Source organism: Neoarius graeffei, chromosome 3 (assembly GCF_027579695.1).
Source record: "Neoarius graeffei isolate fNeoGra1 chromosome 3, fNeoGra1.pri, whole genome shotgun sequence".
Classification (NCBI taxonomy): Eukaryota; Metazoa; Chordata; class Actinopteri; order Siluriformes; family Ariidae; genus Neoarius; species Neoarius graeffei.
In genome coordinates, this window is record NC_083571.1 from 57,120,934 (window position 1) to 57,145,106 (window position 24,173).

The 24,173-nt window shown below is 40.1% G+C and overlaps 1 protein-coding gene across 2 annotated transcripts in view; it reads left to right on the forward strand.

Annotated features, from left to right (window-relative positions):
- The window catches only part of nrxn2b (neurexin 2b), a 1,271,620-nt gene that overhangs the window by 102,829 nt on the left and 1,144,618 nt on the right, over positions 1 to 24,173 (forward strand). For both annotated transcript variants that reach the window (XM_060917059.1, XM_060917060.1), the window contains exon 2: positions 12,117 to 12,134. In XM_060917059.1, the coding sequence (XP_060773042.1) occupies positions 12,117 to 12,134 (18 nt within the window). The remainder of the gene's footprint in view (positions 1 to 12,116; positions 12,135 to 24,173) is intronic.

A 24,173-nucleotide genomic window follows, 5' to 3' on the forward strand; every position in this document is an offset into this window, starting at 1 on the left:
GTGAGGGAGGTTCCTGGAAGTGACGTTGAAGCAAGATGCTGTGTTTGTCGAAAGGCCTTCAAGTTGTCCACTATAGGTCATTTCGCTTTAGAGTCTCACATGAAGAGCTCAAAGCACATTGCATCTGCCCTCCACCGCCACCAGCCCATCGCTCAGTTCTGCACGGTTCAATCTCCGAATGCACCTGGAGTTGGCACTAGCACCACTGTTGAACGTCAGCAGCATCAGCCAAGCCAGACATCATCGGCAAGGCGAGCAACAACACAAGGGCCGAGCAGTGGCATGATGGGTGTCGGTGGAACCCCGACACTTCGGGCAGAGGTGCTCTGGATTTTAAAAACAATTACGGAACACCACTCGTACAGCTCGAATGAGGGCATAAGCAAACTCTTTAAGGCTATGTTCCCAGACTCGGAAGTCGCTACAACATTCTCCTGTGGAAAAAACAAAACGTCTTACACAACAAAATTCGGTCTTGTTCCTTATATAACGAAGGAGTTGGTCAAAGACGTTAACGAGGCAAGTGGTGGATTTATCTCATTGTGTCTCTTATCTATCCACCTCCACATCTATGTCTTCCCTCCCTCCCTTGTTTACTAGGAGTATTTACATTTCTTTTTATTCTTCAAAATGTAAAATGGTTGAAGCAAGTTGAATGCTGGGAAACTAAGACAAAGAGTTTGTCTGTTTATCATCTCTGGGTGCGTGGTCATAATTAGTTTAGAGACCGTTCTTTAGGCCTTGAGTTGGGCCCTCAGTTTGGCTTTTTGGCTGGTGAGTGCACACCACTGTACCAATGTATTGGTACGCCAATTGCATTTTTGTGCACCTTTAAGAGACTTTCGGCTTACCTTACCTCTTTTCTATCGATCTATCTATCTCTATCTCTCTTCCCATCTATCCCCCTCGTCTCTTATCTATCTATGCCCCTCTGTATCTCTCCCTCCCTCGTTTACAAGGGTACAAAATGTAAAATGGTTGAAGCAAGTGCTGGGAAACTAAGACAAAAAGTTTGTCTGTTTAGAGTGTTGTGAATGTTTTGATATTTTATTTTAAAAAAATACACCCACATCACTTTTTTATTTTAAGTATCATCTCTGGGTGCACGGTCATAATTAGTTCAGAGACAGTTCTTTAGGCCTCGAGTTAGGCCCTCAGTTTGACTTTTTGACTGGTGAGTGCACACCTTTGGCATTAATGTGTTGGTATGCCTATTGCATTTTTGTGTACCTTTAAGGCCATGACGTGGACCCTACGTTGTGCTCCTTTCTTCCAGGTTTAGACTTGTTTTTTTGTCTTGAATGTGAAGATTCGACAAGCAATGCACATAATGACTTTTAAGTATATAACTTTTATAATAAAAGTATTTTTACTTGAAACATTTGTCATTATTGTGAATTTGATCTGGTGTTCTACGACCGCATAATGGGTGCGATGTAGGTCTTAATTCTAATTTAAGTGGTCTTAAAAAGGTCTTAAAAAAGTCTTAAATTTATGGTGGTCAAACCTGGGGAAACCCTGCAAGTGAGATGAAATGCCCCGCTTCCCAGTTACAGTCAGGAATGTGAAACCCGGAAGGGAAAATACTTGAATGGATTTTGCTGAAGGATATTTATCCTTGCTGTAAGATTTCCCTTGAGAAGTAAGCTAGGTTGTCTGCCCGAAGAAAGCCAGGTATTTTGTCAAGAATTCGCCATAATTTTTGTTGTCAATTTTTTTTTTTGTTTACGCCATCATTACAATTTAGTCATTAAGTGAAAGGTTGTAGATGAATACTTATTGTCAATTTTTGTTGACAAAATTAACACTGAAGTAAATATAAGTATTGGGAGCTTGTGAGTTCTACTCGTGGTCTGGTCATACCAAAGACCATCATAAAAATGGTACCTGCTGCCATTTCACAAGGCACACTGCAATACAGATGTGAGTAGGGAGTCAAACTCTTGTGGTTACCAGAGGACCCCCCACTTTAACCCTAGCAATGTAATAGGCAAGAGGCTGAGGGCTACTGAAACGGAGTATGGCGCCACACAATGTGCCTCATGGCATGGGAAGAACTTTGATTTGAAACATAAGTATATATGGAGTGTTGGATATCCCCCCACCCCATCACTTTACTGCCATTCCTTTTTTTTTTTTCCCCCCCAAAATATCTAATGCACCAAGCAAGAAATTATCAGCAAAATGCCTGGACGTTTTGTTTGTTCCGCTGAAGGTTCATGTGTCATTTTTATGTCATGCAAAACATCATGGTTTAATTTGAGACTTAAACAGTTACCACGTTGTATGTAGTAGGAAGTGCATAACAGGATTTCTGAAACACTCCAAGAGTAGATAGCAGAGGGAACCGTCAGGGCCTTCTAGGCCTTCAGAGAAGGCACAAACATATCAACATTTCAAATGTTATATTAAATTTCTTTCATTCTTTAATTGCTTTCATTCTTCCATAATTTCATTATTATTGTTATTCTCTTCTAATCTGAATTTGGCCACATTTTCTATGCAATTTGCTTCAAAAACGAAATGGTTACTGTCCTGAAAACATTACAATAGAGTTATCCAGTGAGATTTTTTTGTTTGTTGTCTCTAGGCTGAGAAGAGTTTAGAACCGGCTCACTCATTGGTTAGGACTTCACTGCCAGGTCAGAAAGCATGGCAGTGTATGTTTATGTCGGAAGTGACAGATGAAGTAACCAAGCAGAATTTGATTTATAGTGAGGGGGACCAAAAATTTATCACCCTCAGCCTTTTCAAAGGCCAACGTGAGCTTAACCGTGAGTTGGTGCCATCAGCGCAGCAGTGAAGTCACCTTCCAGCTGGTGTAGCGTTCATCAGTAGTGTTAGCGAATGCTAATAAAGCAGTCAAACCAGTGATATCAAGAGCAAGTAGCACAGGCTAACGACCGAGAAACTAAGATTTCTGTCTCCAGACTCTTCTTTCACACACACTCACCACAGTATTTTTCACTCATACTTAAGTATTTATTTCCCTGTGTAATTTACTGAGTTACTTTTAAAATCAATATCAACAACTACACACAATTGAGCGTCTGGCAGCCTGCTGCTAATCCCTTGCAAAATCCTTTGTCCTGTTGCTTTTTTGATGTCTCTGGCTAAGTTTTGACTGAGCTAAAGTCCCAGCTCTAATAGTAACAGTTCGCCACGGATAGACACGGTTGTACGGTATGCATAGACATGGTAGACATGGATAGACACAGTATGCATGTGTATCTATGCCATGGCGTAGATAGACATGCATAACCGGAATAGCATTTGAAAATTAATTGGGAAAGTGGTCAATAAGCTTGAGAGGTGGCATGCTGGAAACATACCGTAACAGGGAGTAGAGTTGGACTGGGATGACTGTGGGTCCAGAAAGCCAAAAGACTGATACAGAGCCACTGGTGGTATTGAAAGAAAACAGTGAAACACACACATACCAGGTACAAAATTAAAAAAAATCCAGCACCCTGCAAGTTGGCATTGGATTCCTTCTGGAACATCCTTAGCAAACTTTATACTAGAACATATACATTGACAAAAAAAGGCTTTAGTTACACAGTAAATAATTGTAAGCCTCCTTTTATACTCAAGGTTGTAGTCATCTCCATTATGTTTGACCAATATATATTGCTCGATAGACTTCATCCCCATGTCAGCATGACCCCTGGGCCTCCATCTGCCCCATGACTGGGACGATGTCCATGCTTGTCCTGTGAGCTATGACTCCAAAGCCCTCTGTCTTTCCATCACTGATCACATGACTGAATTAAAGTGTTGTCAACACAACTTCCAAAAAGCTTTTCTTTGTGAGGCTAACCCTGAAATATTACCCCAGCCAACCAACAGATGCTATCACAACTCTTTCATTATTTGACATTAAATCCTAAAATGCTATATTAAACTATTCCACAGCCAAAGGCTCCACTGACTCATGCAAACATGATTTGTTGATGTTCTGGGAAGCCTGACATTGTTGCTTGGCTGGAATTACACAAAATACATCCATATTGTACAAAATGAGCTATTTTATCATGATTTTCTAGCGCAAGTTTTGAAATTCCAACATTCATTGCCAAACAGAAAAAAACAACATACAGAACAGGATAAATGTCACAGTAAATGGAAGCAATTTTGCTTCCACCTCATATATCCTCATTGAAAGATTTCTTTGTCATGATGAATATCCAACATTGCTGACAGAGACAGTTTTTCATACTGAGGATGATACAACAATTGCAGTGTTGTATAATGATGACAAAAACTAAATTGTCTGTAGTTAAAAGCTTGAATCACAAATTTCCTGCTCTTAATTTGATTAGTCCACAAAGAAGACCATTTACTTGCAATATACTGTACATGGGATTTTGTTTCCATGTTTAATTTGTTGTTTTGATTGGTTTGTGAATTGTAGGTGGCAAAAGTATACTTGTTCTACACTTGTAATCTCATAACTATAGCTATTATAGTATAATTACATTTTAGATAGGAAGCGGTTTGCAGTCTATTCCAATTGAAAACACTTTCAGGTTTATTTTGTATATCCTTGTGAGACTCCACTGTACTCAAAGGACTTGAAAAGGACTTTACCATTGTTTTTTGTCAAAATTACTTAATGTAGCTACTTTGTGTCCCTCTGCCGGGATGTAACTCTTGTAACTCATGTTAAATAATAAATGCTTGAGAAAATGTTGCAGGATACATGGGACTTTTATAATAAAATCTGTTTATTTTACATAGACAGACCATACTTTGGGTAGGAATTACTGATCAGTGCAGATGTCTAGTGTGGTGGGAAAAGTAATAATTTAGCACCTTGAGACTGTTAAAAGAAAGCAAGTGGAAATCCAACTTTATTATATTCTTGCAAGAGCAGGCTTCCAGCAGTGAAAACAGTGAATCACAAAACGTTTCACCCAGAGAAGCACTTCCTGTTTTCATGCATACTCTTTAATACAGTCCCGATAACATCTCTTGCATATCAGATATCTTCTTAATGTCAGAGTGTTCGGCCTCAGCATCATCTCGATCGCTACCTCGCTATCCTCACTATCTTTACATGTACACATGCTTACGATAACCTTGCAGAACACCTTATACATAGCTGCCAACTACTACGAATAAATCGTATTTATTACGATTTGTCGTTTTGATTAGAAAATACGAATTTACTACAATAAAATACAATCCCGATTCCAAAAAAGTTGGGACAAAGTACAAATTGTAAATAAAAACGGAATGCAATGATGTGGAAGTTTCAAAATTCCATATTTTATTCAGAATAGAACATAGATGACATATCAAATGTTTAAACTGGGAAAATGTATCATTTAAAGAGAAAAATTAGGTGATTTTACATTTCATGACAACAACACATCTCAAAAAAGTTGGGACAAGGCCATGTTTACCACTGTGAGACATCCCCTTTACTGTTTACAGCAGTCTGTAAATGTCTGGGGACTGAGGAGACAAGTTGCTCAAGTTTAGGGATAAGAATGTTAACCCATTCTTGTCTAATGTAGGATTCTAGTTGCTCAACTGTCTTAGGTCTTTTTTGTCGTATCTTCTGTTTTATGATGCGCCAAATGTTTTCTATGGGTGAAAGATCTGGACTGCAGGCTGGCCAGTTCAGTACCCGGACCCTTCTTCTACGCAGCCATGATGCTGTAATTGATGCAGTATGTGGTTTGGCATTGTCATGTTGGAAAATGCAAGGTCTTCCCTGAAAGAGACGTCGTCTGGATGGGAACATATGTTGCTCTAGAACCTGGATATACCTTTCAGCATTGATGGTGTCTTTCCAGATGTGTAAGCTGCCCATGCCACACGCACTAATGCAACCCCATACCATCAGAGATGCAGGCTTCTGAACTGAGCGCTGATAACAACTTGGGTCGTCCTTCTCCTCTTTAGTCCGAATGACACGGCGTCCCTGATTTCCATAAAGAACTTCAAATTTTGATTCGTCTGACCACAGAACAGTTTTCCACTTTGCCACAGTCCATTTTAAATGAGCCTTGGCCCAAAGAAGACGTCTGCGCTTCTGGATCATGTTTAGATACAGCTTCTTCTTTGAACTATAGCGCTTTAGCTGGCAACGGCAGATGGCACGGCGAATTGTGTTCACAGATAATGTTCTCTGGAAATATTCCTGAGCCCATTTTGTGATTTCCAATACAGAAGCATGCCTGTATGTGATGCAGTGCCGTCTAAGGGCCTGAAGATCATGGGCACCCAGTATGGTTTTCCAGCCTTGACCCTTACGCACAGAGATTCTTCCAGATTCTCTGAATCTTTTGATGATATTATGCACTGTAGATGATGATATGTTCAAACTCTTTGCAATTTTACACTGTCAAACTCCTTTCTGATATTGCTCCACTATTTGTCAGTGCAGAATTAGGGGGATTGGTGATCCTCTTCCCATCTTTACTTCTGAGAGCCACTGCCACTCCAAGATGCTCTTTTTATACCCAGTCATGTTAATGACCTATTGCCAATTGACCTAATGAGTTGCAATTTGGTCCTCCAGCTGTTCCTTTTTTGAACCTTTAACTTTTCCAGCCTCTTATTGCCCCTGTCCCAACTTTTTTGAGATGTGTTACTGTCATGAAATTTCAAATGAGCCAATATTTGGCATGAAATTTCAAAATGTCTCACTTTCGACATTTGATATGTTGTCTATGTTCTATTGTGAATACAATATCAGTTTTTGATATTTGTAAATTATTGCATTCCGTTTTTATTTACAATTTGTACTTTGTCCCAGCTTTTTTGGAATCGGGGTTGTACGATTTTGCCAATTTTCATGGGTCATTTTCAAAGTCTATCACCGGTGGAATTCGTATTTGAACCCGTTGTCTTTCAAACTGTCTCTGTGCGTATAGGCCAACGCTCTGACCAATCAGTGCAACAGTGACTGTGACGTAGTCAGAGCGACAGAAAGCAGTGGGGGAGGGTAAACCATAGACATATAAACATAGATGCCGCATTCTGCGTAGAATCATACGTCATCCTCGCCACCATATTGGATGTGGCAAAGTGGAGATTCTTCAACCGTCTCTGGTATAGCGTCTAGACAGTAGCCGAGAATAAAGATGCCTCATTCATGTGCTGCGTTTAACTGTACCAACAGGTTTACCGTCCAAACGAGATCACATGGGATTACCTTTCACAGGTGAGACTGGAAAAATACTTTTCAATACTGTTCCTTCAGTCTTCAGTTTCCCAGCTCATCTCCACCGGGTAGGTGTAGAGTTATAAGCAGTGAGAATTAGATAATATAGTGCCACACTATGATGAACGTTTTTGAACGTATGATGAATGTTTTTAACCTTTCTGAATGTGAAGGAATCAGTGATGTATTTTGTTTTGGTATGACGTTAGAACCTGGCCGAACTCAGTTTGGCGCTCATTCAGTTTATTCAACGAGAGTAGGTCTGTGTGGTGACTCAATAAATAAAACAGTAAATTTTTATTTTCAGTCACTATTTCCAGTTTTTCCACTATTTCCATCATTTATCATATTCAGTCTTGTAGGTTGGTTATTGTGGCCTCAGGTTTTGGTAGCTTGCTACGGTATGCTGACTGATTAGCTTACCTGAGCTATCTATCGCGTATCTGTCGCTAGTTTGCAGTGTACAGGGTATTTCGCACACTATTTATAACCATCACATTAAAAGTTATATGTGTTGTTTTGATGCCTGTTGGTTTCCCAAATATATACGTGTGTGTCTTAATGGGTGAATAAAAGGCATCGAGTTAAATATTATTATAGAAAGGGGCTTTATGAAGTTCAGTCCATTTACTTGCATTGGTTTACGGGGAAGATTTGCCACATCCAATATGGCGGACACTCTGACATATCCCAGCAACGGGGCCACCAGCTCAATGCGGCGTCTATGTTTATATGTCTATGGGGTAAACAAACAGCATGTGGAGAGGGACACCATTGGAGCGTCGAGTGTTTTGGTGAAGATTCAGCGATCATGGAATGAGCGGAGAGCATCTTCCTGCTCATGTTTCAACGAAAACTCCTAATTCTTCTAAAACTGATTCCAAAGCGGAGTCAAACGAGCGCTGTTCAATAGCGCTTTCTCCAGTATCGCGCAGCCTTGTCGTCACTCCTGCAAAAGCCCACCCAAAGAATCCAAACAAAAACCTTGCGTTGTGATTGGCAGGCACGATTTGATGCCCGGGGTGTGTTGTTGATTCTGTTCTGTTTGAAGCAAGTTGAAATTGACACTTTTTTGAGCTGTTTCACTTTGTGCTAAGCATGTTTTGAGGCATTTTTATGTTTGGTGTTGATTACAAGAGGTTCCTTTTATGTTTGATCTGTGCCAAATTGCTTTGATATATGTATTCTAGTTCCAGGTAAATTTGTTTCCATTGTTGAAAAGAACTTTGCAAATTAATGTAAGATGATAGTTTAGTTTGTAGAATAAATTTTGTCAAACTATTTTGTTTTGGTGTGATTTTTCAGGGTAGTTTTGCTAGAAAGCTTTGGCGGCGGGGGGGGTGACCCCCCTCCAAGACTCAGTACCCAACCTTGTATTACTATTTACAATTTCGGAATGTTGGCAGCTATGCTTATATAAACATGAGACACAGTGTCTCTGTAACATGACTTCTCTTAAAATCACTACTCTGCAATTTTCCTCCACACTAGCTAAGGGGTTTGTGTATAGGGTTATATTATATGGACACAAGCATTTTACTGGGAAATATGCCACTTGTATTTTTCATAAAAGCTACATCCGGGCCATGGAGAACCAAATCTCTATGTGTCACTTGCAAGGAAATCAATGAATTGTTTTTATAAATTTGGGTACTTTTTGTTTGTGAATGTGTCTATATAATAAAAAGAAAATCATATGTTAGCTTGAAGATATGAAATTTATCTTTTCATGTTGAAAAACTCACATTTTTCATACAAAATGCATCGCAGATCTGAGTGACATTAAATAATATTGGCTGGTGTTGAGTAGTCTGTCAGATATTTTCTATTCAGCTAGCATGATATTGAATGAGTCAAAGACGAGTTCAATATCATGCTAGCTGAATGGAATATATCTGATATACCACAAATAAAAGCCAGCCAATATTATTATTATTATTATTATTATTATACATGCACATTCCTAGGGCGGCACGGTGGTGTAGTGGTTAGCGCTGTCGCCTCACAGCAAGAAGGTCCTGGGTTCAAGCCCCGGGGCCGGCGAGGGCCTTTCTGTGTGGAGTTTGCATGTTCTCCCCGTGTCCGCGTGGGTTTCCTCCGGGTGCTCCGGTTTCCCCCACAGTCTAAAGACATGCAGGTTAGGTTAACCGGTGACTCTAAATTGACCGTAGGTGTGAGTGTGAATGGTTGTCTGTGTCTATGTGTCAGCCCTGTGATGACCTGGCGACTTGTCCAGGGTGTACCCCGCCTTTCACCCGTAGTCAGCTGGGATAGGCTCCAGCTTGCCTGTGACCCTGTAGAAGGATAAAGCGGCTAGAGATAATGAGATGAGATGAGATGCACATTCCTTCCAGGTGTTCAATGTGTCTTTCTCTTTCAATTTTTTCTCAAAGTCTTCCATATTTAACGAAGCAAACCTGGCGGTCATGTTTGTTTACAAGTTGTCACAGTCACTTGCTAGCACGGAAGTTTTACATCTCCAATGTGTAATGTCATGTTGTCTTGACAACCATGCAATATTGTAAACCATATTCAATGCTCATTCTCCATTGAGTAGAGTGTAGGATAAGCAATATGCGAACAATATTGCATGCTATCAGACCAAATGAATGAAACCCACGAGAAGGGAATAGAATACATGTTTTTATTCCATCGAAAAAGTGTCTTGTATGTATAATATTTTCTGATCTTTCACTCTGATGGTGTCACTTCCAGTGTTTTCCTGCTGACTAGACGCGCGTTGTCAAAATGGTGAACTGGTTCAAAATTAAAATACTTTTGATTAACTTGTTTGTTTTTTTTCTTTAATTTTTCTTTCTTTCTTTCTTTCTTTCTTTCTTTATTTATTTATTTATTTATTTATTTATTTAGTGAATGTGTCCATATAATATAGAGAACATTACAACCCCAATTCCAAAAAAGTTGGGACAAAGTACAAATTGTAAATAAAAACGGAATGCAATGATGTGGAAGTTTCAAAATTCCATATTTTATTCAGAATAGAACATAGATGACATATCAAATGTTTAAACTGAGAAAATGTATCATTTAAAGAGAAAAAATAGGTGATTTTAAATTTCATGACAACAACACATCTCAAAAAAGTTGGGACAAGGCCATGTTTACCACTGTGAGACATCCCCTTTTCTCTTTACAACAGTCTGTAAACGTCTGGGGACTGAGGAGACAAGTTGCTCAAGTTTAGGGATAGGAATGTTAACCCATTCTTGTCTAATGTAGGATTCTAGTTGCTCAACTGTCTTAGGTCTTTTTTGTCGTATCTCCCGTTTTATGATGCACCAAATGTTTTCTATGGGTGAAAGATCTGGACTGCAGGCTGGCCAGTTCAGTACCCGGACCCTTCTTCTACGCAGCCATGATGCTGTAATTGATGCAGTATGTGGTTTGGCATTGTCATGTTGGTAAATGCAAGGTCTTCCCTGAAAGAGACGTCGTCTGGATGGGAGCATATGTTGCTCTAGAACCTGGATATACCTTTCAGCATTGATGGTGTCTTTCCAGATGTGTAAGCTGCCCATGCCACACGCACTAATGCAACCCCATACCATCAGAGATGCAGGCTTCTGAACTGAGCGCTGATAGCAACTTGGGTCGTCCTTCTCCTCTTTAGTCCGAATGACACGGTGTCCCTGATTTCCATAAAGAACTTCAAATTTTGATTCGTCTGACCACAGAACAGTTTTCCACTTTGCCACAGTCCATTTTAAATGAGCCTTGGCCCAGAGAAGACGTCTGCGCTTCTGGATCATGTTTAGATACGGCTTCTTCTTTGAACTATAGAGTTTTAGCTGGCAACGGCTGATGGCACGGTGAATTCTGTTCACAGATAATGTTCTCTGGAAATATTCCTGAGCCCATTTTGTGATTTCCAATACAGAAGCATGCCTGTATGTGATGCGGTGCCGTCTAAGGGCACGAAGATCACGGGCACCCAGTATGGTTTTCCGGCCTTGACCCTTATGCACAGAGATTCTTCCAGATTCTCTGAATCTTTTGATGATATTATGCACTGTAGATGATGATATGTTCAAACTCTTTGCAATTTTGCACTGTCGAACTCCTTTCTGATATTGCTCCACTATTTGTCGGTGCAGAATTAGGGGGATTGGTGATCCTCTTCCCATCTTTAGTTCTGAGAGCCGCTGCCACTCCAAGATGCTCTTTTTATACCCAGTCATGTTAATGACCTATTGCCAATTGACCTAATGAGTTGCAATTTGGTCCTCCAGCTGTTCCTTTTTTGTACCTTTAACTTTTCCAGCCTCTTATTGCCCCTGTCCTAACTTTTTTGAGATGTGTTGCTGTCATGAAATTTCAAATGAGCCAATATTTGGCATGAAATTTCAAAATGTCTCACTTTCGACATTTGATATGTTGTCTGTGTTCTATTGTGAATACAATATCAGTTTTTGAGATTTGTAAATTATTGCATTCCGTTTTTATTTACAGTTTGTTCTTTGTCCCAACTTTTTTGGAATCGGGGTTGTACATGGTGGTGTGAAGATATGAAGTTTATCTTCTCGTGTTGAAAATATTTTCACTCACTCACTTCACTCACTTGTGATATACATTCACCACTTGAGGATAAACTTCATATCTTCGCACAACCGCGTAATATCCTCTATATATTTGGGGTATTTAACCTAAAATATAACCCATGATTATATACATGGGTCATAACAATAACCTGACTCTGACCACACCACTGGATCAGAGCTCATCAGTAGAAGTCATCTTACTGTATTTAGTATTGGATACATTGTGTAATTGATCTCAAATTTGTTTACAAGTTTCTCACCTATAAATGAAGAATCACTAGTGCCATTACTGTATTTTACCTGCATGTGATTTAGAATGTCAATGTCTAATTATTTGTTTTCCCTCTTTCTCCCATCTGCATTGTTGTTCCCTGGAACAGAAGATTACCCCGTGGAAGGTAAGAACACTGTTTTCACTTGCTCACTTTAAGGCAACTTGTCATATGCTGGTGTTAAAGCTGGATCCTAACATGAATTTGTGCTCCCTCATCCGAGGGGCATTGTCAGCTTGGACTGCGGTTTGGATGACTTTCAGGGGCTTTTGATTTGCTGCTACAAACCAAAGATTGATTTCTCAAACCCTTCTTCTTTACCCTCTCAAAACAACCCTTTCCTTTTTCTCATTACTTGATTTTATTTTGGTTTGTACCAAGTGCTTAGTTGTGGTGTGTAATGAATCTTTTGGATAAAAATCACAGATTATTTGGGAAAAAATAAGAATTAGGAATATATGTTACATTTAGCAGAGACACTCTCCTTGACTACACATGCTACATTTCAGATTAGATCATTATGTATGCATCCTTCAGGCTATAATTAGCTTGGTTTACTCTTCTGGGGAAATCACAATTTTAATGGGTTATTTGTTTAACGGGTAGAATGCAAACTGTGGCCATCTCCCAGTAGGAAGCCATGCATTATTCTACAGGGTCAGCGCTCAAGGGGTAACCTGCCAACACCAGTATGCCTCATGGCTCTCAGGAACAGCAGCAAGCATGGTTTTCATCCTTATGCTTGGAGAATGCTGGTTATATACCAATGGATTCCCTGCTGCGTTTGACTGTAATTGATAGGTGGCATGGATAGTCTAGCTCTTTCAGGCTTGTTTCCTGGGATAAGCTGCAGGTATCTGTGAATGTGGCCTATCAGAATTCACAGCTGATGAATTACCCTGTCTATCCAGACTCAGGTCTTGGGAGAGAGTCACTATAGCAACACCAGTGATAATTCTTGAAGAGGCAAGCTGTTATTGGTGATCAGGTTAATGATACCACTGTATAGGAGAAAGCGGGTGTTTTTTATACTGTTGTCTAGACAAGGTAACTTGAATGGCTTTAATCGAAATGTAGACTTAGATCCATTTTAACTTCAGCAGTCCACAGGGGACAGTGGGAAGTGGGAAAAACTTGACGGCATGAGGAAGAAACATAGATGAAGGAAGCCATTGTCTTCTGGGTGACACTGGATAGTTGGACTATAACTCATTACAATATACATGTGTAGAATCTGAAAGACAAACAGTACTAAGTATGTTCAGTAGAACCATACTGTGAATGAGTCCTTGGCTAAGCATTGGAAAGTCTTTATGAATACACCAGTAGTTACTAATCTACAGTATCCATTTGCTGTTATGCCCTGAAGCAAGGCTGAGTCTTGGACAAAAACTGATAACAAGATCACATTACTAGGGATGCAGTGATCCAGCTTCTTTCCATTTTTAATACAATCCCAGTATCGGCAGTTTAAGCATCAGCCGTTACCCAACACTATAATCAGTAATGGAATCATCAGTCATTGAACCAACTAACTGTAAGCCTTGGTTGACTTATTGGACAGCATAGGCAAGATCATTACATTCTTAAAGACAATTGTGTGCTTTTTTAATATGTAATATCTTTGTCATTTCAATGGACAGATTGGAATATATGGCAAATCCAATTAATATATTTACCCAGTGTTTTGGTGAAGACTCAATATTGGATATATATTTGGTATTTACAATAATTGGCTTATGCTGCTTGCAAATACATTCCTGGATGGATTAAAATGGGAATTTTTGCCTTTGTGCTCATCATTTCAGCAGTTTTGGTCTCAGCCAAAAGTATAGCTGCCACTTGTCTAGTTTTCACCCATCTACCCCAGTTTTCAGGCTCTGTCCAAGTGTCTGTTTTTTCCCCAAAAAAATTGCTCCCAAACTGTGGGGGGAAAGCTCATACTAGTCCGTTTGTTTGTCACTCACCACTTCCAGCCTCCAATGGGCAATTTTAGGCCAATCGTCTTTCGGTATAATTGGCTTTTTTTTTTTCCAGGAATGGTCAATCAGAAAGAAAGCTAGCACAGGTCATGGCATTTGTCTAAAATGAAGATACAAGCCCAAAAATGACCAGTTGCCAAAAAGAAGTGACAAAATGTCTTGTCATTGCAGAAATCTCCATTTGATTTGTCATGTGCTGACTTTTGGAACCTTGTTTTAAAGAACAAACCACTTTTGATAGTAACAAGGTCAAATAGAAAGGACAGCTGGAAGGAATATTAGGGGTGAGTCTAGGGTAGGGGTGTAACAATATGGTGTATCATATTGTTCAAGATGAGGCTCTCAATTCGATACATCTAGGTGCCAAACAGTACATTCAGCAGGCTGTAGAATAAAGTAGACAATTCATCATAAAATACCAGGAGTCACATTTGATAAAATACTACATTTGCCTGAATCTCTGCTGAATTTAGGCAGCCTTTCTTGACAAATTCATTCCGGGCTTAAGAAATCCACAAGACATTCCAAGTGATAGACGTTCCAAGTTGCCGATCTGAGACTGTACTCAGTAGTGGAGAACGAAGGATTCAAAAACACAACACACACCTAGGGTTTCAGAGAGCAACATGCTTTTGAGAGCATTGCTAGCTAATACCCTCCATATTCCTATGTAACACATACCGTACATAGGAATTCCTATGTAGCACATGTATATTGCAAGCATGCTTCCCTCATGCGTGTGTATCAGGGTTTCTTTGTGATGGCATGAGTTGAGCGCAGTCCTGACCATGTGGAGTATGCCGGTGAACTGGAATGTGATGAAGTGTCCTGATCAGTTTCACTCAGCTGCCTGGCAGGGAGTGAGAAGAATGTCTCTCCCACTGGGAAAGCTGCACTGTTGACATCAGAGCTGAGCCATCTCACCATGAGAACATGCTTATTTACATTTCACAGGAAAAAAGGGTCAATACAAGGTGGTTTGGTGAACCTGAGCTGATGCAATGCTTGTAGAACTACAGTAGACAATAGCAAGCTCCTGTACGTTATGCCTGTGTTGGGTTTAATTCAAACTAATTAAGACTTCTCTCTTGTGTCCCTTTCTTTTACACATGTGCAATACCTGAGTTCACATTCAGGTTGTGAATGTGAGGTTACCTCATTTTCTATAACAGTAGCTTGGGCAGTAGTTCCATCTACGCTAGATCTAATACATTATCATTTCTATAGCAACAGCTCATTCACAAGGACCATTTGCAGACGTGCCATAGTATTATTAAGACTTTTAATTGTAAACAATTTTTAAAAGAATGTTTATTTGACATTTAATATATTCTTGTAGATATGACGTTTTCTGAGGAGACTTATTATTGTTGTTTTTCCCCAATTTTTCTAACTCATTTTGTTGTAGAAAAATTCCCACCCACCAGCCAGCTCTCCCTTATCATATGACTGCTACCAACTTGGAAGGCCAAGGCAAGGAGGTAGCATAGGCTAGCACATGCTTCCTCCAAGACACATGAAGCCACCAACTGCATCTTTTCAAACTGCTGCTCCTGCTGTGCCACATGGCAATGGGCAACTTGGAGAAGAAAACAAAAACAACACTTTAGACATTCATGAGCTCACAGATGCCCATGATTGGTGGGTGTCAGTGATTGATACAAGAGAGAGCAAACATCATCCTTCCTATTCCTTCTATCTTCTCCAGAAGATGTTGAATGTTTTTCTGTTGTGCCACTCAGAAGACTTTCTACTTCCTAGTTTCTCTATAGCATACTGTAAGTTGCAAAAAATGACACTTTAGAGAGACGAGCTGTTATAACAACTGATAATAGGAAGTGATAACACCAAAGTAACACCAAAAACTCATACTAACTGACATTAATAATTGGCAAATTGATGTGATGTGAGAAGAACAAAACTCTTCAGGGTGTGCTGTTATGGGAAAATCACCTTCAGCGTGGAAATTGCCTGGCACATTGCACCACTCTGTGGTTAATTATTTTCCTATGACAGCATACCTCATTGTGGTTTACTCCTTATATATTATTTATTATTGTTGCTCAATAGTCATCAGTGCTTGTGTTTGAATGCATCTAGAACGTATCCCAAGTCTTGAAGTCATGTGGCAAGTTCAACCAGTCACAATTTTCCCATCAACCAGTCCCAGAGATGACTAGCTTTTACACATGCTGTGATCTTCATTTGGTGAGTTCAGTATAACCGACCCCAGACAACCTGTTGAAGTGGACCATAAATTGGTTCCTCGGTTTGAAAACAGATTTTGCACTTGACAAAAATATACCTTACTCTTGGCACCTTCCATCATTCTATCAACTATAACTTTGATTACATGTGGACCAAGGTTTGCATACACATTTCTCAGCACGTTCGTGTCATTATAAATGCAGTGTTCTTCCTTCATAGATGTGCTCAGTCAAGGGTTATTTGAGGCATCAGTTTAATCACTTAATTAAGCTTCTGGCAAACAACTCCCATGGACACCTTCTGAGGCCAAGCATACTTAAGATGGATCCTTAATTGTACACTAACTGTAGTTTTATCACCTGCAGTTCACTCTACATTGCCCTATTTTTAGGGAGTTTTGTCTAATTAGGGGCATTGGCCGAGTGCTCAGAAGGTTGTCCTAGATTGATGAGATCCAGGCAGCTTTAAAACCCAGCAGGAGGAGGGAACACTGAACCTGGAGGTAATTTGCTGAGAAAGCTATGGAAATTGATGAGCTGGAAGTACAGTGACCTGGTTTTACAACTGAAATCTGACACACTTTCAGTATAACCAGAGACACCAAAGGCCACCATTTACTTAGAATAACTGCAGACTCCAGGAAGACAGTGAATTTATTTTTGTCTTTAAAATGGGTCAAGGTCAGTAAGGTCAGAGTTTTTTTTTTATTTAAGGAGGTTTGAAGGATTTAGTGTTTTTCTTTGCAGACAGTCATTGATCAGAACTTTTAATAATTCCTTTCTGGACCACTGGAGATTAAATTTGATCAGATGCTGATTGAAAAATCTGGATTTTATTTTCTCTCTTCCGGCTCTGATCCAAGGATTGGGAGTTTCGATGCAGTGTGATTAAAGTTTAGATTGGAAATGTGTTCATTAAAGATTATTATGGAGAACCTTGCTGAGATTTATGGATTCCCAGAAACAAACAGTTGATGCTGAAGTATTTTATTGCATGTTTTTTATTCTTTTATTTAATGGAATGGCAAAAAAAGTCATTGAATAAGACTGCAGTTAGAATGTATTAACCTATTTTTCCTGATCGTTGTCCCACATTTTTCTGTACTAATCCATGAGGAACAAACAAGCCATGTTGACTAATCCTGACTGTACAATTCTGTCTTTGGTCTCACATTATGCATTCAAAGACCCCTGATCTTAAGTTGTTTACAAAGTTCTGGCCATGTCAATTTTTTAAATAAAAATCCGAGTTTGACTACTCGTATAACACATCTAAAAGCAACCAATAGGAGGATGGTGTAGTATGACATGAAACTTGAAACATCAAAAGAAATGTCTGTTTGAGCAAGCAATTGTTTCAAATACTGACTTCCTCATATAATATAATCAACCTACATGCCTGATGCCTCATACTGTATACTGAGTTGCAGAGAGTGCACACATGGTTATGGACATGAAAAAATATCCATATTACCTAAAGCTAGTATTATAGTCAAGACCACCTAAACTGAGACCAAGTCATGACCAAGACCAAAGTGTATCAAGACCAAGATAAGAACAAGACTTTGAGGGGTTGAGATCAAGTCAAGACCAAGGCAGGGTGAGAATGAGTCAAGACCAGGACCAGACCAGTGTGTGTGAAGGGGGTTGGGGAGTGGTGACGGCCATTAACAGGACAAAAAATTTCAAATTAGCAATGAGCCACGTTATTAGTTGCATGTGAAGCAGAAAATTTTACATCCAGTCACAGTAACAATGCTAACAAATAAATCTGACAATGCATAGGCAATTTAGTGAAATTCCCACAGTTGTCGTCTTCACTAGTCTTGAAATAAAATCCTGAGTTCTCCTTGTCTGAGATTGAGACAAAACTGAGTAAAAATGCGGTCGATTCCGAGACCTTCAAAAAGTGCTCTTGAGACTAGTCTCGAGACCAAGACCGGTCTCAAGTACTACAGCACTACATCAAGCTCACTTGAGAATAGATATTCCATGTTGTCCTCTTTTATCCAAGTCAAGGAAGGAATGGCTCTTTGCCTTTAAAATGAGTTTTCTCAAGGAATGACATTGCCATTGCTACCATTCTATGAAAGGCTTGGTTTCTGTGCTAGCTGATGATGGAGGTAGAACACACTCATTTTCTTTATTTGCAGGTTCTTGGCTGACAGGAGTGGAACCTGATGTGGTTTTCTCTTGTTGTAGCCCATATTGTCTGTTGTATATTTTAAGATGCTTTTCTGCTCACCACAGTTGTAAAGAATTGGTTGAATTACTGGAGACTTCCTGTTAGTTCAGATCAGTTTGGCGATTCTCTCAGAACTCTCAGATGAATGATGCTTATTGGATTTTTTTTTCTTGAACTATTCTGTGTAAACTCTAGAGACTGTTGAGACTAGACTCCAGAGATTAGCAGCTTCTGAAATACACAAAGCAGCCCCTGGCACCAACAACCACACCACAGTCAAAGTCACTGAGATCACATTATTTCCCCTTTGATTGGAACTGCATCTCTGAATGAAGAAGAGTTTTGTGTGATTTTTGTTGTTTGATAGGGAGCCTAGGCTATTTGACTACAGTAGGAAAATTTTGAATTCTTGTAATTGGAAAATGGTTGTCAGGGCATAATGGGATGTTTCAAAGAAGTTGAGTATCTGAGTAGAAAAAAGAAAGTCTGTGTAATGAGTGGTATTTAAGTCCAGAGAAGCATTTGAATGTAACCGACTAATTATTTTGCATCTGATTCAGCCCTGTTAAGGATGCACAGCATGTGCACTGAAGGTCAGACAGACCTTTTTTATGCACACAAGAAGAAGCTGAATGAAATGAAGGTCATTTGGTGCACAGACCCAAAGCACAAGAGCAGGTGCAAAATAGTTCTTCTGTCAGTCCTGATGTGCATGCTGCCCAGGCCTGGGATAAAGTGTTTAAGAAAGCCCCGAAGGAGAAACACACACTCATGCAACACACTCAGCCCAGGAAACATGACCATCATTGAAGTATAACTCATTCTAATGTGATGTTCACTGTACTGAACACAGTCTTTTTTTTCTAACCTTGAAAACACAAATGATGCAACATTTGATTGATTTTATTTAATGTTGATTCTACAGAAAGTGAGGTTGCATTTGAGAAAATGAGAAAAGAAGTGTTGTCAGGCAAAATAAACCCCACCTGGCCTTTCCGGTGACCTTGACCTTCACCCGATTACCCCCAAAATTTAATCAGGTAATCTACGGACCATTGCCCACCTACCCTGAAAGTTTGAAGTCAATCTGTGCAATTATCTAGATGCTAGATTGTTAACAGACAGACACATGCACAAACTGCACTGATTACAATACCTTGCCCCGCTTACTCCGTTGTGGGCGAGGTAATCAAGTTGAGACAAGTTACTAACATGATATGGGAGGAAGAGGGCGGGCTTTCAAGCGATAAGGTAATATCAGAGAGTTTAAAACATAGGTACAATTGTCAATCATTCCAGATTTATACATGTCATGTGGTTGAGGGTTGGCTTGTATTGATGAATTTTTGATTGATAGTGCTTACTGAAAAATTCCTGGCTTTAACTTTGGAATTCCTTTGCAAAATAAATAAAAGTTGCAAAGTCTGCATTCATATCCTGCATGTCATTGGACGACTAATCCATTGTGGGTTCTACTAACCTCATCCAGTCCAGGATAGCTTCCCAGTCATGGCAAGGTATGTCTTCCATCCATCCATTTTGGCATATCACTACAGTGATGTGGCCGCTCTGACGGCTTCAGCCATCAAAGTGTCTAGGGAACATTACAGTAGTGGTTTCCCATTGCCTTCTACTGGATTATTATAGAGGTTTTCTCCTCCCAAATATTCACACTCACATTCACACCTATGGACAATTTAGAGCCACCAATTAGCCTAACCTGCATATCTTTGGACTGTGGGGGAAAACGGAGCACTCAGAGGAAACCCACACAGACGCAGGGAGAACATACAAACTCTACACAGAAACGCCCCCGTCAGCCACTGGGCTCGAACCCAGGACCTTCTTGCCGTGAGGTGACAGTGCTAACCACTATACCACTGTGCCAAGATATGTCTTATGTAATTATAAAATGATAATATAGCCGCAAGTGGCGATGAAAGGCCCAATCACCTCCAGTATACCAAATCTGGCATGAATCCAACAAACTGCCTCGGAGGAGAACATCAAAATGTAACACGTGTCAAAATGCACAAAACCAAAAATAACTCAGTTCCTGTTGAGTATGGCTAATACAATGTCTCATCTCATTATCTCTAGCCGCTTTATCCTTCTACAGGGTCGCAGGCAAGCTGGAGCCTATCCCAGCTGACTACGGGCGAAAGGCGGGGTACACCCTGGACAAGTCGCCAGGTCATCACAGGGCTGACACATAGACACAGACAACCATTCACACTCACATTCACACCTACGGTCAATTTAGAGTCACCAGTTGACCTAACCTGCATGTCTTTGGACTGTGGGGGAAACCGGAGCACCCGGAGGAAACCCACGCGGACACGGGGAGAACATGCAAACTCCACACAGAAAGGCCCTCGCCGGCCCCGGGGCTCGAACCCAGGACCTTCTTGCTGTGAGGCGACAGCGCTAACCACTACACCACCGTGCCGCCCGCTAATACAATGTACATTACAATTTTGTTCTTCTTGGGGCACCCCACACACCTACCAAATTTGACACGGATAGGTGAAACTATATACTGGGCAAAAGTCTCAATGACATGTGGGGGCACTATGGAATCCCTCGGACACATCCGGAGCTAAGCCTCTATCCCCGAGTAGCGTTAGCCAGGACTGATGTGTACCAGATTTCATGAGTTTTCGCCCATGGGAGCCACCTCAAAAATGGCCACCTCTTGAAGGGAATAATAATAATAATAATAATAATAATAATAATAGGGCCTTGCATCTCAATGCAGTGCCCTCTGATAGACACCGGAGGCTGCGCAACTCTGGTGCTCGGGCCCTAATTAAAAACAAATGCACAGGTATGAGTTTGAGTCGGAATAACATGCATTGAAAACGCTCACTCCACCCTTGCAATGGCGGTAGTAGAATCAGCCTCGTTTTCTGTTGTCTTATCCCTCTCCAGCAAATGGACTCGAGTGAGACCCTAAAGGCATAAATGCTGGCTTTAGCACAATCCTTAATCCTATGTTATAAATCAAAGCACTGATCCAGCTGCCTGGGTATCCATTTTGCGCACACACATTTTTCCTGATTTCACTGCGCTCTTCTCAGTGCCACTGTTAGAGAATGTATTAGAGAGATGTTGAATGGTGCAGATTTGATAGAGCTGCTGTTATAGTAGCTTATATCCCAGATGAAATGGGGTTACAGGGCATTTGGAAATGGTGTTGCCTTTGTCTTTTCACTTATTGCTTCTTTTTCAGCACTGTGATTTAGCTGTACTTTGAGCAGTCTTGTGTCATTCTCTTGCTACTAGTACAACCCCGATTCCAAAAAAGGTGGGACAAAGTACAAATTGTAAATAAAAATGGAATGCAATAATGTACAAATCTCAAAAACTGATATTGTATTCACAATAGAACATAGACAACATATCAAATGTCGAAAGTGAGACATTTTGAATTTTCATGTCAAATATTGGCTCATTTGAAATTTCATGACAGCAACACATCTCAAAAAAGTTGGGACAGGGGCAATAAGAGGCTGGAAAAGTTAAAGGTACAAAAAAGGAACAGCTGGAGGACCAAATTGCAACTCATTAGGTCAATTGGCAATAGGTCATTAACATGACTGGGTATAAAAAGAGCATCTTGGATTGGCAGCGGCTCTCAGAAGTAAAGATGGGAAGAGGATCACCAATCCCCCTAATTCTGCGCTGACAAATAGTGGAGCAATATCAGAAAGGAGTTCGACAGTGTAAAATTGCAAAGAGTTTGAACATATCATCATCTACAGTGCATAATATCATCAAAAGATTCAGAGAATCTGGAAGAATCTCTGTGCGTAAGGGTCAAGGCCGGAAAACCATACTGGGTGCCCGTGATCTTCGGGCCCTTAGACGGCACTGCATCACATACAGGCATGCTTCTGTATTGGAAATCACAAAATGGGCTCAGGAATATTTCCAGAGAACATTATCTGTGAACACAATTCACCGTGCCATCCGCCGTTGCCAGCTAAAACTCTATAGTTCAAAGAAGAAGCCGTATCTAAACATGATCCAGAAGCGCAGACGTCTTCTCTGGGCCAAGGCTCATTTAAAATGGACTGTGGCAAAGTGGAAAACTGTTCTGTGGTCAGACGAATCAAAATTTGAAGTTCTTTATGGAAATCAGGGACGCCGTGTCATTCGGACTAAAGAGGAGAAGGACGACCCAAGTTGTTATCAGCACTCAGTTCAGAAGCCTGCATCTCTGATGGTATGGGGTTGCATTAGTGTGTGTGGCATGGGCAGCTTACACATCTGGAAAGACACCATCAATGCTGAAAGGTATATCCAGGTTCTAGAGCAACATATGCTCCCATCCAGATGACGTCTCTTTCAGGGAAGACCTTGCATTTTCCAACATGACAATGCCAAACCACATACTGCATCAATTACAATATCATGGCTGCGTAGAAGAAGGGTCCGGGTACTGAACTGGCCAGCCTGCAGTCCAGATCTTTCACCCATAGAAAACATTTGGCACATCATAAAATGGAAGATATGACAAAAAAGACCTAAGACAGTTGAGCAACTACAATCCTACATTAGACAAGCATGGGTTAACATTCCTATCCCTAAACTTGAGCAACTTGTCTCCTCAGTCCCCAGACGTTTACAGACTGTTATAAAGAGAAAAGGGGATGTCTCACAGTGGTAAACATGGCCTTGTCCCAACTTTTTTGAGATGTGTTGTTGTCATGAAATTTAAAATCACCTAATTTTTCTCTTTAAATGATACATTTTCTCAGTTTAAACATTTGATATGTCATCTATGTTCTATTCTGAATAAAATATGTAATTTTTAAACTTCCACGTCATTGCATTCCATTTTTATTCACAATTTGTACTTTGTCCCAACTTTTTTGGAATCGGGGTTATATTATAAATTGTTTCTCTGTCTGTCTCCAGATTGTTCTTTTCACCTTTTGTAATCCTCCTTCTTTGTGCAAGCTATGCTGTACGGGCCTTGGAAAAGTAGTGGGTTACCCTATGTTCACATCAAACATGGCGAGAGCATCAAAACGACTGGAAGTCATTCATTTTCTACATGAGTCAGCGGCGAGAAACAGTATGATCATTGGCTGCATGTCTTCCATGGTTGGGACGTTAGAATAAAGTTGATGTCTGGGCAATTTTATGGGAATGAGCGATGACGCGGCTTGGTGGCAACCAATCAGAATTTAGAAATGCTCCGCTCTAAAGAATACTGGAGAACACAATTGTCAAGATTTTGGTTCTATTTAAACTGTTCCCAAGTACAATGGAGGAGAAATTAATAATTGTGGTGACTTGTGTTCTCATTATTTATGTACAGGGACCAAAAAAAAAAAATTGCATGTTGAAATTTGACTGAGCTCTTACCATCAGTACAAAAGTTACACCACACAAATGGCTTTTAATTAGTTTGTCATTAGTTTATTTTCAAACCAAACATGACTCATAATTGTTCATTATTTTCCTTCATTTATCGATTTCTTCTTTTCACATTTAAGGTTTCATGACGTGAACTTGTACCCAACTGGTAGACAGTCAGCACAAAGATACCAGTTGGCATGCATGTTTGCTTTGCGTCCCCTTTAAATAAAGTTTGGAAGATGAAACATTCCGAATGAACTTGCAGCAGCCTATTTTCTTGACGTCACAGTGTCCATGAGCTTGCCAGCATTGTTGGTAGAGCAGCCAGAGTGAATGTGAATTTTAGTACTTGTTGTGTTTGGTGTGAATGTACCATTTCATCGACACCTCTACTTTCAGAAAACATAGACATATTTTACCA